The sequence below is a fragment of the Haliotis rubra genome, unplaced genomic scaffold (assembly GCF_003918875.1).
Source record: "Haliotis rubra isolate DU_JTF1 unplaced genomic scaffold, ASM391887v1 Scf188, whole genome shotgun sequence".
Lineage (NCBI taxonomy): Eukaryota > Metazoa > Mollusca > Gastropoda > Lepetellida > Haliotidae > Haliotis > Haliotis rubra.
In genome coordinates this window covers 852,995-872,663 of record NW_025765869.1, presented here as the reverse complement: position 1 = coordinate 872,663, position 19,669 = coordinate 852,995, and the positions used below count along the sequence as shown (strand labels likewise).

The following is a 19,669-nucleotide window of genomic DNA, read 5'->3' as shown; positions in this document are numbered from 1 at the left end:
CCCATACTGCAGGTTCAATAGAAATACGTCTTCAATAATATGAGCAGAGCATGTCACATTTGAATGTACATGTGCACCATCTATAGGGCATACCAGTTGATTCTCACTAGTGTTGGGAATTGGATAAAATCTCATAATTGATGATTGGTTCATTACTACCGATCAATCATCGAAAAGAATTGGTTAGCGTTATATATGAAATTTGGTAATGCACATAAAAATAAGGGGAAAAATTGGTGTTCTTTTGGGGTGTTTTTGTCAAAATTTCACATCTTTAAAGGATGACTAGTATGTTAGGAACATAAATTACTTGGAATCTTTAAGATAAACTCAATCATGACTTGAAATGAGCTAGTAGTGCTTATGAAATGTAACAGACAAAACCAACCATGTGAAAAATATTGTTAATAAAACAAGTGTTCCAGAATTGTTTGTGTTCGATTATGAGAAATTATGATCGATTGCTTGGTCGTTTAGTCACTACGACCAATCTTCGATTATTTCAATTAATTGGACCACCACTAATTCTCACTACCTCACCCCTGCCACGGCACACCCACTACTCCTACCCTCAATGTCAACTGGGGGGGGGCGGTGGGGTAGCCTAGTGGTTAAAGCGTTGGCTCGTCACGCCGAAGACCCGGGTTCGAATCCCCACAAGGGTACAATGTGTGAAGCCCATTTCTGGTGTTACCCGCCATGATGTTGCTGGAATATTGCTAAAAGCGGCGTAAAACTAAACTCAGATCAGTCAGTCAGTCAATGTCAACTGAGATTAGGTTAGCTGCCAGAAGGCTATTATTCACAATATTGTACAGAATAATCTGCATATTCTGAATACGGAAAGGGAGCCTCTGTTGCTGTGACAAGAGAGTGCCTCCCATTTGAAAACGCCCAGTATGCCTCACACATATATCGACGCTACTTCAAGTCGCCTTCTACGCCTGGTCAGGTTTGCGGCTCATATTTTCATCATGTTGGCTGTGATATGTCATAATTTGTATTTCTTGGTTTACACGGGTGTGTCACAAGCAACAGCTCGCAAGCATTTGCTAGTGTTGATACACAAAACAGAAAGCGGTATCAAACAGCTTGAAAACACAATTGTTTCAAACTTCTATTATGTTAGGAATTTGGTATCATTATACGAACCTGTAACAAAGGGTGGGCACCCCAGGTAAGTTTTACAAAGGTGCACGTTTCGGTATTTAACATCAGTGGAGTGAACGCGCAGTACGTTGGTAAAGTTGCAAATTTTTCTGTACTTCAAGAACGTCAAGAACATTTTCCCCTCAACGTTTTAGCCTAGTGGTTAAAGAGCTCACTCGTCACGCCGAAGACCCGGGTTCGATTCCCCACATGTGTACAATCTGTGAAGCCCATGTGTGGTGTCCTCCGCCGCGATATTGCTGAAATATTGCTAAAAGCGGCGTAAAACTAAACTCACTCACTCTTGCTGTTACGTGTTCTTCTTTCGTTTCATCGCTGTATCGTGTGTTACTATCGCCGTATCGACTCTATCTATTGTATTGTGTTATTGTTATAGCTTCAATCTATAGCTAGGTCATCGCGTGTTTGTGGATTTTTAGAAAAATCGTACCCTCCCTCCACTAGTCCAAAGAGCGAAAGCAGCGATGCAGCCAGCAGTTTTCGTAAACGGTAAATTATCAGCAAATGCTTCCAGCACCGTCTGTGTGACCTGCCTTGAATGTCATTGTGGCTGACGCTGGGGTCAGACGCACAGGCCTGAAACTGGGACAGCATTCGCAGTGACGTTCGTGTACACACTTTGATAGTGGTTGATAGGAAGGGTGGCCCACATTGAATGTAAGTGTGGATGACGGCAAATTCGCTGGGGTCATATGCAAAGGTGTGAAACTAGGTTGTTTAGCATTTACGACCATGTACACACTTTGAAACCCGGCATGCGGTTTGAGAGGATATGGGACTCACAGGGGATATACAAGTAATTCTTTAAACTTTGATGATTTGTAATCTCCTGTGCTAAATGCAATTTTCTGTGCCCAAAAAGTTTTGAGCCTAGCTTCGAAAAAATCTCTGGTATCCCCAGAACCGTTTGCATAAACTAAAGGAAAAACTATCCCATGAGATTTTTGATGAAAATGTGAACAAGAGGGCGAGTGAAATAGTTCCAAACCCGAGTGTCTAATTCATAAAAGCATCGTGCAGCTTAACAGCTTACTATGGGCAACAAATACGAAGATTACAGGTCCGACTGATTGCACATAACAGTAATGTGCCCTTAATGGATTATATATCTCCGGTACCATGTAACTTTCTTTAGAATATTCCAGGTTCAGGGAGACATTCTGTAGAATGTCCTTGCTGAGAGGTTATCAGACGAAGAACCCGTGAAGATCCTGGTTAGAATTGGTCTGACGAGGTGACGAGGTGCTTGTCGTCAGACGTGACTAACGGGATCGGGTGGTCGGGCTCGCTGACTTGTTTGACACATATCATGCAAATTTTAGTTATTGTTTTATTATTTTGAGAAATGAAAACGGTACACTCAACCAAATTAATATCTTGACAGTAGTATGGTAGCGTACTTTTATTAGTAAAATAGTGCTTAATGTTCGATGACGTCAGAACTGTAGCATGGGAAGTAGCTTTGTCATGATAAAACGACAGTCCAGGACCACTTAGAAGAATGAATGGCAGAAGGACTGGAGTCAATACTTGTCCCAGTACTGTATAGTGGTAATATGTCCCGGGACGACAATGTTCCCCAAACCATTGTGCGTGACGTACCCCTCTCCAGGGTGACACCCATACCTTGACATAGAGTGCCTACTTACGCCTGACCGAATATTTGACCGTTTGATCATTTACATTATCGTCTTCTTCCATCGAAGCATCCATCATCATTTGCAGGAAGTCTGTTCCCTTTCATAAATTTCGAGAACATAATTTTCGTTACTGCCGTCGCAAGAAACATAAAGTATACAATATCAAATAATGTATGCTTAGATGACAGGTGAGATATCTGATATGTTCCCCTTACAGGCAATGATACATCTCATATCCTAATAACACGTGAGTGAGTGAGTGAGTTATAATTTATCGTCACATCGGCAATATTTCAGCCATATCGTGACGAGAACATTTAATTGTTATACATAGTAATATATGGTAAATTATAAAAACCTGTCATCGAAGGATAGTACAACCGACTAGAATATCACAATATCAAGAAATAAAACTAGCATATATCTCAAAATAGGATTTCATATTAGGACAGTGCAATATAGAAAAGGCTGAGGATCGCCAACAACTGAAGGTAGACCACCACTCTAGGGACCCTAATAACACGTAGATGCGTCTCTCTCGTACACATTCATGCGTATGTTCATGTGCGTATCTCTCTCATAACACAGGTAGCAAAGGTACTGTAAGTCCCCATGGTCCCTAGTATGGTGATCTACCTTCTGTTGTTGGCGATCTATAGCCTGTTTTTATATTGTATTGTCCCTATAGTGCTATTAGTTTTAAACTTTCCACGCTAGTTTTAATTCTAATTGTGATATTCTAGTTGTTTTACTGTCCTTCGTCGACAGGTTTTTATATTATACATATATTCCACTTCAAAATCAAATATGTTCTCGTCACGATATGGCTGAAATATTGCCGATGTGACGTTAAATAATAACTCACTCACTCACTCTCTCATAACAACGATAGATTTAACCAAACCTCTTGGTAGTGTTTTTTTTTATCATCATCATTTATCATAAATAAAAAAATACGCCAACAGTTAACGATTGAAATACCCTGGTTTGATAAACCCAAAAGGACCTCACTGGCCTGATGAACCTTCAGAGGTTTGCAGTCATAGTGCAATGTACACAAGGTGCTTGAAAATATGTGATAGGACACATTGAGGGAGTCGTTGCACATCGTTATCAGATAGCATAATTACATTTGCGACAGACGACAGCATCGTATGAATGCACTTCTACTTGGAATGAGTATGTGGGGTTCCTTTCACAAGGGATTTGTTTCAACAGATGTTCCGACTGATTTGCTCTATGTTGTTTGTTACGGTCGTGTGACACATAAGAACAGAGTTTTGTTTATTAACCCTTATCCAACCAAGCTTTCTTCATATCCATTACCGCCAAGTGGGCCTGTGAGGCCCGGTCACCCCCTTTTGATTTATATCAAAGGACCTGACAGGATGTTACGTTCTTCTTCACTATTAGAACAGTCACTGCTGTCACTAAAGGCCTGTTTATACGGCGACATTTGCACATGTGTTTATTTTTTGCATATGTGTAAATTTGCTTACAGGAGTATATTTGGTCGTATAAACGCAATTACACATATACAAATTTTACTACCCCAAACAAAAATACTCCTGGCCTAGACCAGGTGCAAATGTTTTACTACCGGTGAGTAAATGCTTATTTTTTGCTACCCTAAGCAAATCTGGTCGTATAAACGCATAGCAAATTTACTCAGGGTGAGTATTTTTCCCGCTCGATTTCATAATGGCTATTTTGGTAGTTTCCCGCGTATACTTTACGCGCCTTATTGGTCACATATCTGTCAGTTGATGTCTAGCTTCCATTAAAAACAGACACACGACAATGGCGAACCGGAAAGGAACTCGAGGTGCCAAAAGACGCGGTTCCGCTTGGAATGACGAGGAAACAAAATGCCTATTGGCAATATGGGAAGATAACAGTATAGAGGAATTACTGGAAAACCCCCCAAAGCAACAATGTTTCGGTGTACAATACTGTCGCGACGGAAATGGGTACAAAAGGATTCAACAGGACATCTGACCAATGTAAAGTGAGAATCCATACCTTAAAGAGGACATACAGAGAGTGTAAATCAAACCTGAAGAAAAGTGGAAAGGGAAGGAAACTTTGTAAGTTTTTTGAAGAACTGGACGCCATTCTTGGTACCAGACCAGCCTCGTCGCCTCTGAAGGTTAAAGATACATTGACCAAGAAAGTCGAAGATGAAGGAGGGGGGATTCTTGTGAACCTGATGATACAGCACAGGCAAACACACAGGCTGTTGGTGACAGTTGTGCTGACATTACACCTCTTGCTGATAATGAAACTGAAAGGGATGAAAAGGATGCATCTGACACGGAAAGCAGAAAGAATAAAAGAAAGGAATCCACTGAAGGGGAAAATGAAAAGGTGAAAAGCGAGAAGAAAAGAGCTCGGAAGACGAGGATGGAAGTAGCACTGAAATCTGTGATGGATAGATTTAGTGCAGCAAACGAGAGAGCTGATGATAAGGTTCTTGACCTTGAACGCCAGAAAATAGAACTTGAACGCCAAAAGCTTGATGTCGAGAAAGCCAAGATCGAATCAGATGAAAGACAGAAGCGTGAAGAGAGACAGCACCAGTTCAACATGATGAATATGATTATGAGAGCTGTACGGGGGACAGGACAACAGCCCCACCTGTCCCATACAGCACGGGTCGTACAGCTCAGTATGATGGAGGTGAATCGGTAAGAGGTCGGGCCCTTCATCACGCTATTCCTCGACAGTCAACCAACAATCTTCAAACGACGATTCTTGGATAACTGATACTGAAGACGGAACAAGTTTCTACAATTTGTAGACTTCATGAATGACACAAGACTATAAATGATACATTCATGATTATTTTAACTATTGCTCAATTCTGTTTTCTCATCAACCGCCATGAAGTTCATTGGCGTTTGGTTTCCATTTCATCCTTCGAGTTAGTTCCAGTGTGTGTCTTGAGACGTTTCCGTTCTGGTGTTTGTCCAGCCATATTCTTAGTGCTGCTGTAATCACAATGTTCATTTGAGCAATCTAGACAGCATCTAGATATAAGCCTTGTAATAATTCATGTTCTCTTATGAATAAAGGATTTTTAGATTTAGTGCACATTTCACTTTTTCCGAAAAGAAGAAAAAGCATGGTTTTCACCCTCTGTTACCAGCTTTGAATAATTACTGAAAGCTCTCGTAATTATCCTTACAGCTTTGAGGATAATGCTGTTGAAACCATGACTTGTCATTCACTAATAACGTCAAATGTTTGCGTATCTTACCGTTTCGAAAATCATGATCCTGGTTTTGAGGCTATTGAAAGTGTGTATTATAGCTAATGCAAAACGTCATGTCAAATTGTTCTCTGAGGTTATGGTCAATGTGTTGCAATATTGTATTGGTGTGTTGGCATAAAAGAAAGGATTGCTTACATCTTCACAAAATAATTTAATTTGAATTTTGAAACACGTGCATGTACAAGTTTAAATGTTTACAATAATCACCAATATGAACTATACATGGTTTACTCAAAGTAAATGTCTTCACAAATGAATAATGTCTTTAAAACACATCGTTGCAGAAAGCCAGCGCGATTTCATCACGCAGAGCTTTCGCACATTGGATCCCTTCGTCGCCCCCATCCTGTACATCCAGTTGGTAGTCATTTTCTTCTCCATCTTCTTCGGTGTCCCAATCCTCCTTGTAGAGGTCGCGTACACTCTCGCAAATGTTGTGGAGGACAACACAGCATGTAATTACCGTGCAGGCAAATTCGACGTCAACGTCCATCCTCTTCTGCAAACACCGCCAGCGTCCATTCAAGCGACCAAACGCGTTTTCAATCGTCATCCTGGCTCGGCTGAGTCGATAGTTGAAGGTACTCTGAGCTGGAGTGAGGTTAGCTCTGCCAGTGTAGGGCTTCAATAACCATGACTTTAAGGGGTATGCTGCATCACCAAGGAGCACCAACGGCATCTGTGTATTTCCGATGTTCTTCGACCAGTTTGGTAAGAGAACCATCATCACCAAGGAAATAAATGTCTGAGTTCACAAAGACACGGGCGTCATGCACTCTGCCTGGCCAGCCAATATTGATGTTTGTAAACATCTGGTTGTGGTCACATACCCCTTGAAGGATAAGAGAATAGAAACCTTTCCTGTTCAGGTAGTCACCGTGTGAAAAGTTAGGAGCTATGATAGGGATGTGACTGCCATCTATAGATCCTACACAGTTTGGAAATCCCCAACGCTCCTCATAGCCCCTGATAACATCCTTCAATGCGTCTCCCTTGGGGAACCTGACGTATTCAGTCAGGAGAAGTTTCATGATGGCTTCGCACACTTGATGGACGCAGATACATACGGTTGCCTTCCCGACACCAAAAAGGTTGGCCACAGTTCTATATTCTGCGGAGGAAGCCATCCAATAGATTGTTATAGCAACCTTTTTCTTCACATCCAATGGTTCCTCAACTGTATGTTCAGAGGAGAGAGCTCATCGTTTAGTCGAGTGCAGATCAATTCATACGTTTCTCTTCGCATTCTAAAATTTTCTAACCATTCGGCATCAGTGAAATGTTTGCCAACAACTTCCGTATACCAATGACTTGATCTTGGCTTTCTTCTAGAAGTTCGATCATTGGAACATCCCAGTATCAGACCAACACTGATGTAATATGGGAAAGGCCTATACCTTCTTCTTATCGCGCGTCTTACTCCATCCATTGCTAGTGCAGACATGAACTATTATCAACATTTACTACCGCTTTGCCTAAAGTCCGTATGAACGCATAGCAAATTGCTCACCCTAGCAAATTACACTCCCTATGTAAATTTACTCATGTATGCAAATTTGCACATGTGTATATTTTCGCCGTATAAACAAGCCTTAATACTTTCTTCAAGGGGAGGTTCGAACTCGGAATCTGATCCACTGTCAGAAGGTACTGCATCAGCACCACTGCCATCATCATCTGCAGCAGCAGGTTGGAGCAAAACATCGCGAAAACTGCTTCTCAAACTTCCTTAAGTTGATGTGTGTTGACATGAGGCTTGATGTGATAAGAAATGATTGAAGCCAGTAGAGAAAGGGTGGGTTATTCTTGATTTGTTGATCGTAAGCTGTAGGGATGTAATAACGTTGATCTCTGTTGACTGTCGGGTTGAGCCGTTTGATGTTGATTGCCTCTAAGAGTGCTCTTATCACATGGCCTACCTATGGGATTACATTTCTCCCCCATCATCAGCGAGATCTACATGACAGAACTCGAAGACAAGGCCCTCCACACTTCACCCGTCACACCAATATGATGTTTCCGGAAAGTAGACGACACAGAAAGACCCCACCACCTTGCTTCAACGAGACCACAAAACCATCCCGTAAGAACTTAGGGACAAAACGAGATAGGTCCGACTCTACACAAACAACTCACAGTTCCCTATCCTAGACCACCCTATGCCTGAGCCACCATCAAGGTCCACAAAGACCCCATCAAAGCCCATCTCCTAGTCTGTTCCAGAAACACAGTCCATTACAATACCACCAAGCATCTCGCCCGCCTTCTCGCCCCTCTAGGTAAATTAACTAAATCCCTTATCTCGCACTCCCACGAATTCTGCAACACGATCAGCACCATCACCAGGCATCAGCCAGGCACAAAAATGAGTTATGATGTGGTTGATCTATTCACCATTGTACCAAGAGACGAAGCCCTAGCCATCATTAGAAGAAAAGTTGAAGACATCCGCGCTAAACCTAAACACCCATCTCACAGTAGAAAGGATCATCCGCCTCATCCATTCCTATATAAGATCAACATACTTCACCTGGTCTGATAAAATCTACCAACAGACCCATAGTCTACCTATGGGGTCACCTCTCTCCCCCATCATCACCGAGATATACATGACAGAGCCCGAAGACAAGACCCTCCTGACCTTACCCGTCACACTAATATGCTGGTTCCGGAAAGAAGACGTTACTTTTGTCATAGTCACCCCACCGATGATCCCATCTGCCTTCTCAAACACCTTAATGCCCAAAATACACGCATGAAATTCGACGTCCAAGTAGAAAAAGACAACAACTAACTCCAAACAAGTGTCTACAGGAAACCAACCCGCACAGACCAATATCTTCAATTCTCATCTAATCACCCACTGCAAGTCAAGAGAGGTATAATCGCCACCCTAGCCAGAAGAGCAAAGAACATCAGCTCCACAACCCAAGGCCTTGAAGTCGAGTTAGAACACCTTCGCCATGTCTTCATAAACCTTAATCAGTACCCAGCTAATCTAGTCAACAGAACCATCAAACCAAAAGACAAACCACCACGTCAACAATCATCCCCGTTCATCACCAGCATACCATATGTTGATACAACCAGCCACCATATCCGCAGATTACTAAAGAAGCCAGCCATCACAGATGTTGTGTTCCAGAGAGGAACATCAATTCAGCATATCCTACAAGCCAACAGTAAAACAGCTACAAGCAACAAAGAAGATCCCTCAGGCGTTGTCTACTACATCCAATGCAAATGTCGAGACTCGTACATATAAACCCAAATACCCTTCATGTATATATTTCTCCTTGTGCATGTGTTGTGTATCATTTGCTTGATAATGGTGTTAGGTTCTACACAGAAACGTCGCATCCACTGCAGTAAAGAATTTGTCTCTTCATACAAGGTGTTCCTCTTGCTCGATGATTCATCTTTGACTGGCAGTTACTATGCAATGTATTCATAAGGAAGCTTTATCAAGTGGGGTTGACTGGAAGCTAAGGGGGGTGACCGGGCCTTAGAGGCCCGGCAAAGCAGTTAATGCAATATAATATTTGCTTTTTAAAATTAATGGTAATTATTTGAAAATAATTAAATTGAATGTTTTTTACAGCAATCAGTATTGTAATTTTCAGGAATACATTGAATACTCAAATGACCCACTTGGTGGGATAAGGGTTAATAATAACGTTCCGTTCACCTTGGATATTTCAAAGGTAGCAGCGAATAGCTGCAACATTGTTGATGCGTCTTAAAGCAACAATTACTCACTCACTCACCCATGAGTTCAAAGGATGCACAAAATGTGACGAAGACTATTTGGAGATCGAAGTACTGGTCCTTTAACAAAACTAAGTAGTTTAATATTAAGTTGTATAAGTTGATGTTTTCGCTTATCTGGTTTGTTACTATTCTAAAGATTTCAGAGTCAAATTGTCAAAATACCAAATTTTGATAATTAGCTTTTCATGATGTGCACGTTAATTAACAGGTGTGTATTTCTCAACATGACCCGTGAAGATCCGGGGTAGAATAGGTCTTCAGCAACCCATGCTTGCCACAAAAGGCGACTTTGCTTGTTTTAGAGGCGACTAACGGGATCGGGTGGTCAGGCTCGCTGACTTGGTTGACACATGTCATCGGTTCCCAATTGCGCAGATCGATGCTCATGCTGTTGATCGCTGGATTGTCTGGTCCAGACTCGATTGTTGACAGACCGCCGCCACATAGCTGGAAAATTGCTGAGCGCGGCGTAAAACTTAACTCACTCACTCACTATTTCTCAACAAAGCCGTTCATACAAAATATTTTACCACATTTCAGTCACAAAAAATGTCTGATGAATGTCTACACGTCGACAGTCACAGGAAGACGACGTGCCTTGCAAACACTGTCTTTAGTCCAAAGGTTTGTTACAATTGATCACGGTACCATTACGATGTGGATCATCACTGGTTTATTTTACAAAATGGATTCATTTCATTTCTTAAATAGTATTGTTTCGACAATATCATGTCAAATTGTATTTAAATATAAGTTGTTACACAATGAAGCCTCCTAGATATGCTGCGACGGTGCTAACTGTTTTCCACAAACAAAGTTTCTTACTCACATGTAGATCAACACTGTGGCCGCCAAACACAGAAGGAGATACAGCGGCACGTCCAAAAGCCCCAATATCTCCATGTCGACTAAATGAGTAAAAGACTCCTATTATGCGGAAGAAAAACCATCAGTTGTTCAACTTGTTGCGAAATGGGGACGTGTCAGCTTGACCATCTGTTGTTAAATGGAGACAGCTTGACCGTGTGCTGACGTTTCGTATGGATACATTGCATTTCCTGCTCTTGAGAGAGACTAAGATTATTCAGAGCAAGTGAATTGTCAAAACTAAGAAGAACCAGCGCAAAGGCACTCACATAATGTAAACACCTTCAAACTAATCTCGCTGGTCAGGTTTGTCAGCTCTGATTTTTATCATAATTGTGATATTACGATAGTTGTGTTTCTTAGGTTTTTACACAGATATAGGTCTCTCTCTCTCTCAAACTCCTTATATCGCCAAAAGGTTTTTCACATGTTTCCAATAGTTGAGTGATTCCTTGTGCAACGTACATTCGTCATTTAATTCTATTTCATGTGCGTCCCGATTGTCTCGCTTCAGCTATCAAAACTATGTTTTTGGTATTTTACTTCTCACAACTAATATATGTGTTTTTATATACCAATTGTTTGGATCACAGCACAAAAGTGACATTGCCTTGATTGTTATGTTTATTCAGCGCAAATGAATACTTGATGCTTGCAGCTATTACACCACATGTACAGAAGCCTGTTTAAACAGTCAGAATATGTTCATTGCATTCGCATAACAACAGCCCAAACATTTAGGTACAATTATATATCTACAGTACATGTTACCTGTCAGCGGTAGACTCATGTTCGTTTCGGAATTATCCGATGCTTTGAGTGCAATTTTTTTTTATGTTACCATAGAGTTTAGGACATATATAAATTGAGAAAGATTTGTTTCGTTTGGTCTTTGGTCGCATGTAGACTCAATTTCAAAACTGCGTCGACTGTAGGTTAGACACAAAAATATCTGGACATTACTCCCCAAGTCTCCATTGCTGAAAAAATGAAATATAGCCTTTACTATTCCTGGCATGTATTATTACAGTAACTAATGGTAAAGTTTATTCAGAAGTTATAATGAGATGTAGAAATTGCAGTATTATGCAGAAGCAGGAAAGTATTTGAAATATATACATCTGAATGCCGGCATTGGCTCATACCGGGGACATGGGCAGACGAGTCGAAATTGTACAATTTGCGCCCAAAAGTTAGGTAAAAACAACAACAAACAATAGTCGAGGGTCCCAATACATGATTGTCCCTGAATATGATTTTCATTTTGTGAGCGTCATTTACAAGCAATACAGATGTGCCAAAAGTGCAACGCTTCTCGTTTGATTATTATAAGAATTCAAGGTGGAAGACAATCAGTTTTCGATGCCCACTGATTTAAAGTGGTAAAACATATATATATAATCATTGGTTTGTACACAATTTGGAGACATATTCTCAGCTCAGACTGTCTTACAGACTGAGAGTCTAACAGCACTTTGGATTTGCTGTGAGGAGAACAAGATTTAAAAGCAATACAGATGTGCCACAATTGCAATTTTAGCATGGAAATATTGTAAGTGTTTCATTCTCTCTGAAAACACTTCATCAGGGAAGTGCAATGTTTCTCGTATGATAGAAAATTATAACAATTCAAGATGGGAGACATTCAATTTTCGATGCCCACTGATTTAAAGTGGCAAAGCATATATAATTATTGGTGTGTACACAATTAAGAGACATATTCTCAGATACATTCTTGGAACTGCCGTTGCATTTTCGCCGTTTTCAACATCTTGGAGACACTTTCAGGATGATGTCCTTGTCTGTTTGAAGAAAGTTTGGATTCTGTGCAAACGTCAATACTTCCTGTAAACAAGCCAAGACATTTGTATATATGCAGTTGTAACATGAATGGGAGTACGTGGTTTTTGTCTATGGTCTAAACAAGAACGCAATGGTCAATGAAGAACCTTCTGATTGTTGTAAATCAAATCTATTTTCCAAACGTTAAGGCATATAAGCATAGGATTGTTTGCACTCATACACCGTAGTCATATTTCCAAATTATTTAAGTGAATTTTCCATTCCATTGCTCAGTTTTGTGTCTGGTTTGTTTACAGACTGATTTTCCACTGATGTTCTATATCTTTATTCAAACATTGGAACATTCGAACCTCTTATAGAAAGATGACACATGTATGGTTGTAAAATTATATAATGGAATAATCCTACCGGTGTGTCGGGCGTACGATCAAACTTCACGGCCCTCAGAACATTGACCAAGGCTACTTTAAGCTCAACAAGAGCTAGCCGCATCCCAATGCAGGCCCTGGGGCCGAATCCGAAACTTTGGAAGGCAATAGTTTTGTCTTGATCTTCAAACCTGAAGTGTAGTTTCTTGCAATTACTCGATTATAATATTTGAGTCTATCATGTTCAAGGCAACGCTAAGAACACATGTACGCTACTGTGATGCAGTTAACAATAAAGTCAAAACTTACTTTACCGAAAACTGTAGGATGTTTACTTTTTACTTCTTGTTACTGCCACGAATATAGCTCTATGGTTCTGGCGATTGTCGAATAATACTCGAATCATGTTTCTGACCTACTCAGGGTCCCAACTATGCGAAACGAAATGCGACACGGGAAAAAAACTGACTCCTGAATGGAGGCCGACGAATCTGACATTCTGTGGCTGGGTTATATTTTGTAACAGCAGTTTCCGGAATCAGTTATGTTTGTTAACAATATTTTCGGGAATGGATTCTTTTGCATGTTTTAAAATCACCAGCTAGAATATCATTATGTCAGCCCGTACCTTTCTGGCTTGAAGGAATCAGGATCGTCGTAGAGCTGAGGATTTCTGTGTATAGCCATCACAGGAATTAAGATAGTTTGACCCTTAGAGAAAGTTAGGCCTTTGATTTGAGTGGTCTCAGAAACACATCGGTCCAATCTTAAACGAAGAATACTTTTGGATCAGCTTAGGGAAAGGCAAGAAGTTGTTAATGTGATTTAGTTGTTATGCATCGAAGCTTAACATGCTAAACTGTACCAGGTTCCTTGCAAATATAATTTGAGATCATCAGGTACTCGGTAAGTTTCAAGATCTTACTGTTCATTACAGTTGGTACCTACTTTTCATGCTATGTCAGTGAATGGCTGAGCTGGGATTAGCATTCAGTTATATTATGGTGGGAAGATACGTAGAATAAATACTGCTTTGCTTACAAGGCCTGTGAGTTCGGTGTATGTAAGTTCTGATAGTAGGGTGATATGCTAATGTTTGTTTGTTGTTGGAACGCAACCATCCAGCTATATATGACTAATACTATGTAATAATCGATCCAGGACATGTCCGGTATTGTGATCAAAGATCTGATCAGCCTTGGTACAACGACACACACAAACACGAGTAGCCTTATGCTATAAACAATACTAGATTAGACTATATTGCCTTTATATCCCTATTGTTAAACATGTGTCACTTACACATAGCCCGGCGGGTAGAGTCTGAGCGTCTCTGAGATCACGTTGTCCAGATACTTCAGTTTCCCAATGTTGTCATAGTTTGGTTCCTCCTGGAGGCAGACAAACACACGGGTGACACCCCCGTATTTGGAAGAGTGATTATAACGTTAGAGTTAGAAGGAGGGCAGGGGAAGTTACAGAGTTTGAGAATAATATCAAACAAGTCATTTCCGAACTACTGTGTCACATTGCTATGGTGTATATTATATTTTAGAAGCACAATAAAACATAAATAGCTGTAATACTTATGCGACTCCTTATTATATAATGTTAGTAAATGAAACAGTCCCAACTATGGACAAAGACAACAAATATCATAGACGAGGCTGAAAACATCAGACAGAAATTGTCAGTCCACCTTTACCTAAAGACAACTTGTACTTTTTGATACTGACATTTCCCAATATTTCTTTGATTTCACCGTAGGCCTTCTCCTGTACATCCGGGTTCATCGCCAGGTTGTAAGATATGAAGGTAAGCGCGGTCCCAGTAGTTTCGTAACCAGCGACAAAAAACAGTATGCACTGAGCAACTATTTCATCCGTCGATAGATCTGTAAGTTGAAACTTTTGTTACTCGTACCACCTGTAAAATGTGGATTTGACACTAGTCTAATGAGCATCTGTCACATCACTTTCGTTCTATAATTATCCTGGATATGTCATTCTAGACACACATGATTGTAAAATTTAACTTTAGTGTTTTTAATTTTCTGAAGTACATATACTCCACTCAATTAAAAACTTTTCAGGAGACAAAAGTTACGTCAGAAGCAGTTGTGCATTCTTATGAAAATATCTGTGGTCATACTGTTGTCGTCAGGTAACAACACGGACGATGAAAAGTAGATGACAGCATAGTTATAATAAAATAATGCATTATTATATATATTTATGTAAGTAAACTAATATATAACGTCAGAACGGTAGTACTGGACGTGGCGTTGTCATATTAAAATGTCAGTACAGGACCATATACAAGCAGAAGGAGTCACAACAAATACTCTTTGGTAGCATGATTGGACAATCTCGTGTCAATCGACCATTGGAACAAAATGCTTCCAATCCATAATATCGGTCACCAAGACCACGCTGAAACACCCACCATGTCATGCCCATGTGTATGGCAGAACAGGAACCTAAAATAAATTGACCCCCTCCTAATTGTTACCAATGAAGTGGTGTCAGGTTTCTAGTTGTCTTGAGTATATACATAGTCTATGTGTTCCATTTTGTTTGCTTGCAAAATAATGTATACCCTGTAACATCAGTAAAACATAGAGAGGGCAAACAACTAACTTCCTCGACAAAGTCCGATGACGTTACGTACAATAAATACATCTGACTAATCGAAAAAAGGTCATTGCCGGGTGAATGCATGGTCGTGACAATGAAACGCAAACAAGTAGAAGAAAAACAGCGCTTTCATAAACGGGGGTCTGCTCTTTCCCAAAAGTGCCTACTTACGCCTGACTGAATGTTTGACCGTTTGACCATCATCGTTGTTGTTGTCTTTCCCCTCTTCTATCGAAGCATCCATCATCATTTGCAGGAAGTCTGTTCCCTAGTGTAATTATTGAAAACTTAATGTTCGTAACTGCCCTCGCACGAAACACAATATATATACTGAACCACAAAAGAAATGTCGCACTGATAGGGGTTTCTTAAAGCACACGCTTTAATTCACTCTAATTAACAATCAAATAGGAGGACTGAGTTCAAACTTGACAGTTATCGTTAACACATTTTCGGGAATCACATTTAGATTTCACACAAACAAATCACCAAAATGGTACCATTAAGATACCCCAAAGTCAGTATCGTGTGTGGCCTTTATGGGCATCGATGAAATCGTTGCATCGTCTGTACATGGAATGAATTAGCCGGTTGATGAAGGCCATAGGCACTTGGGTCCATACTCTGCGAAATGCCTGATCGAGTCCTGGCGCAGTTGTCGGCCTTGGTTGGAGGCCATTCAGTCTTCTTTGAATCTCGTCCCAAAGGTGTTCTACTGCTTTTAAATTCGGACTGAGTGCAGGCTATTGTAGGGTGTGGATGCCATGTTGTCTTAGGAAGTCCAATGATGCTCTGGCAGTGTGGGCACGACCGTTGTCTTGCTGGAAGATGTGATTTCTGTAACGTCCAAAATGTGGTACAACGTGGGGTCTTATGATTTAATCAATATAGCGAGCAATTGTCATGTCATTTCCTCATCCTGGACCAAGCTTCTGGAACACCACGGTGTCAGCTAACTTTTCAGACCGATTGCACCCCACACTATTATGCTTGGACCACCTCACGAGTCTCTTTTAACAATACACTCATTGGAAAACATTTCACCACGCCCTCGCCATACTCGCACTCTGCCATCGACTGTCGAAACACAATATCGGCTTTCAGGAGATAACAACACAGTTCTGGATTGTCGATATCCTCAATTTCGATGCTGAGTTGCCATTTTGGTCGGCTTTGGCGGTGATGAGCGGTGAGGACAGGACTGCGATATGATCTGTGACAGCAGACGTTTCTTCCGCGCAAACGTCGACGCACTGTATCGGCACTGATGTGTCTGTATTGAGTCAGAAAACGTCTGGCGTGCTGTTTCCGTCGCTCTGGGGAAGCGATCCTGCAGATGGTTGCGCCCATCCTGTCATGTTTGACGTTCTGATGTTACTGAAGGTCGCCCACTGCGTTGACGGTCTTGAATGCTCTTAGTGACCTGATACCACTCCTGCTGTCCTAACATGAACATTAAAATCATTGGCTACCCTCTGTGCAGTCTTGACAACTTGCAATCGTCCCACGACTTGGTTCCTCTGATCTCTCGTAAGACGTGGCATGGTGGTTGTGTCAAAACAAAAATGATTTCAGGCGAGCTTGGGACCCGCTTTCATTGGTAGGGTTGTCACGAATGCACGTGCATTTTCATTTTCACGAATGTCATACGGAACCTTTACCATGTCTGCCGTTTTCGGTGCGTTTGGTCGATATGCGTTTTCATCAGAAAACACACTGATGTTGGTAATAACTGTCAATTTGGATTGAAAAACATGTCAAGAAAACGGTACAAACATAACAAAAACACCACCTTGCAAGAACAAAATTTTGCATTTGGTTTTGCAAAGCGACGTTTCTTTCGTGGTTCAGTATACGATATTTCATAATTTATGGTTAGATGACAGGCGAGATATCTGATATGTTCACATAACAGACAATTATACATCTCATCTTCTAATAACACGGAGATGCATCTCTCTCATGCACATTGACGTGCATGTTCATGTGCGTATCTCTCTCTGATAAAAGCAATTAGATTTAATCAAACCTCTTGGTGGTGTGTTTTATCATTTCGACGCTGTTTCATCATTTCATCCGTGATCGTCGCAAAGAAGGCAACGGATTTTCGTGGAATGATTCCATAGCCGAGCTTATTGAAGACTGGTTCAAGTGCTGGAACAACAGCTTCAAACAGAAATAGAATCTGTTTCAGGCTTTAAATAGTGAGTTATTATTTAACGTCACATCGGCAATAATTCAGCCATGTCGTGACAAGAACATATGTGACATTGAAATGGAATTGATGTATATTATAAAAACCTGTCGACGAAGGACAGTAAAACAGCTAGAATATCACAATTACAACTCAAACTAGTGTGGAAAATTAAAACTAATAGCACTATTTGGACAATACAATATAAAAAGTGGCTATAGATCGCCAACAATTGAAGGTAGATCACCATACTAGGAACCATGGGGACTTACAGTACTTTAGCTACCTGCATGAACCCTAGTTGGATTTATGTCATCCCTTCAACCGCTGGTGATTGAAGTAAAATTTAGCCAATATTAAAATGACAAGAATACTACATTTACAACAGCTGGTAAATGTATATTTCCTTTGAATGTTTCAGGTCTTACGTACCCTCTCAGGAGGACAATAATTTTACGCTACTTCAGCCCCCTTTGAGGGTACAGCCACTAACAATCTCAGTTACTAATCTAAACTACCAATAATATAATATGTATCTATTTACAAATCAGTTAACAAGTCTAATTCTTTTTAAAATGCAATAATTAAATGAGAACTTATATTACTAAAAAGATCCTTCATAGTTTGTGATTTGAAATAGATATCCCTTGTGGTGGAATATTCAACACAGTCAAGCAGGACATGCTGGACCATGATTCTTTCATCACAAGGGATACAAAACGGAGGATCCTCACCTTTTAATAGGTACTCATGAGTGTATCTTGTGTGGCCAATACGACATCGTCGTATGGTGACCTCTTCAAATCTGGACTGACAACTCAAGTAAGTGTAAGCGATAGTTGGTTTTATTTCATGTTATTTATTGATACCTACTTGGCTGTCCCACTTCTGTTGCATCAGATCACGGATATAAGATCTAATAGCAGCTTTGTAATCAGAGTATGGGATCAGAAGTGGTGTCACAGATTTGTTGAGTGCTGCCTTATTAATACTTTTAAGAGCTGTTAATATGGCGTTAGCTTCTGCTGTGAAAATAGAGCTGTTATTTGGTAGTCGAGAAGATATTGTTCTGGATCCAATGACAGTGGCACAAGCAACCGCGCCACCATCCTTGGATCCATCTGTAAATAAGGATTTGTATGTATTATATTTATTTTTTAACTGATTATATTCTTGTTTATATTTAATTCATTAGTTACCGATTTCGTGAACTTTGTCAGAGTTAGATCAACTTCAGGCCTCACCAGTTGCCAAGTAGGAGAAGAAAGAAGACGGGAAGGAGATATATTTTCCAGCTCAATGCCGGCAGCAGAAATGAATGGTTTAATTCTCAAACCAAGAGGCGGAACAAGAGAAGGCTTTTTGTTGTACAGATCCTCATAAAGAGGATTAAAAACACAGTTAAATGCAGGATTTGACTCATTAGGAATATAGTTTTTTACATACTGCAAGGATAAGTTTATACGGCGTTGTGTAAGAGATGGCTCATCGGCCTCGACGTAGAGACTGTCAACAGGAGAAGTTCGAAAGGACCCAAGACAAAGTCTTAGACCTTGGTGGTGGACAGAATCTAATAGTTTGAGGTTGCTTTCGCAGAGCTCTACCATAAATGAAGGAACCATAATCAAGTTTGGAACGTACCAGTGATCGATATAGATGTAGGAGGGTAAGCAGATCCCTCCCCACTTAGAATTGAAACGACTTCCAACAAGTCAAGTGCCTTCAGGCATTTAGTTGTTAGGGACTTAATATGTGGTAGAAACGTTAAGGTGTGAGTAAAACATAATTCCCAAGAACTTGGCCTCCTTCACAACTTTGATGGGTGGTGTGCCATTTAGAGATAGTTCAGGGTCTTTATGCGGTTTGTATTTACGGCAGAAATGTATTCCATTAGTTTTGGATTTAGAAAATGTAAAAGCCGTTCTCAAGACACCATTTATTTATCT

The 19,669-nt window shown here is 40.5% G+C and overlaps 2 protein-coding genes across 2 annotated transcripts; both read right to left on the bottom strand.

Annotated features, from left to right (window-relative positions):
* Positions 1 to 6,349: 6,349 nt before the first annotated feature.
* On the bottom strand, positions 6,350 to 7,788 carry LOC124274114 (protein ANTAGONIST OF LIKE HETEROCHROMATIN PROTEIN 1-like). The gene is made up of 3 exons (XM_046709433.1): positions 7,707 to 7,788; positions 6,915 to 7,195; positions 6,350 to 6,829 (listed from the first exon to the last, which is right to left on the bottom strand). Exons 1-3 carry the CDS (start codon positions 7,786 to 7,788, stop codon positions 6,350 to 6,352), a joined length of 843 nt encoding a protein of 280 aa, XP_046565389.1.
* A 4,196-nt stretch (positions 7,789 to 11,984) lies between these two features.
* On the bottom strand, positions 11,985 to 17,720 carry LOC124274143 (cytochrome P450 3A19-like). The gene is made up of 7 exons (XM_046709468.1): positions 17,559 to 17,720; positions 15,701 to 15,797; positions 14,630 to 14,787; positions 14,196 to 14,284; positions 13,522 to 13,659; positions 12,934 to 13,084; positions 11,985 to 12,567 (listed from the first exon to the last, which is right to left on the bottom strand). Exons 1-7 carry the CDS (start codon positions 17,598 to 17,600, stop codon positions 12,487 to 12,489), a joined length of 756 nt encoding a protein of 251 aa, XP_046565424.1. The 5' UTR covers positions 17,601 to 17,720; the 3' UTR covers positions 11,985 to 12,486.
* Positions 17,721 to 19,669: the final 1,949 nt, after the last annotated feature.

Excerpts from the sequence above, each read along its gene's own strand:
- LOC124274114 (XM_046709433.1), bottom strand. The coding sequence starts at position 7,788 with ATGTTTTGCTCCAACCTGCTGCTGCAGATGATGATGGCAGTGGTGCTG. Across the intron at positions 7,196-7,706 it reads GACAGTGGATCAGATTCCGA|AATATAGAACTGTGGCCAAC; the intron begins GTTCGAACCTCC and ends CTTCCTCCGCAG. Across the intron at positions 6,830-6,914 it reads ATTCTCTTATCCTTCAAGGG|ACATTTATTTCCTTGGTGAT; the intron begins GTATGTGACCAC and ends TTGTGAACTCAG.
- LOC124274143 (XM_046709468.1), bottom strand. The coding sequence starts at position 17,600 with ATGATGAAACAGCGTCGAAATGATAAAACACACCACCAAGAG. Across the intron at positions 14,285-14,629 it reads TCAAAGAAATATTGGGAAAT|GAGGAACCAAACTATGACAA; the intron begins GTCAGTATCAAA and ends GTCTGCCTCCAG. Across the intron at positions 13,660-14,195 it reads CTCTACCCGCCGGGCTATGT|ATTGGACCGATGTGTTTCTG; the intron begins GTAAGTGACACA and ends TCTTCGTTTAAG.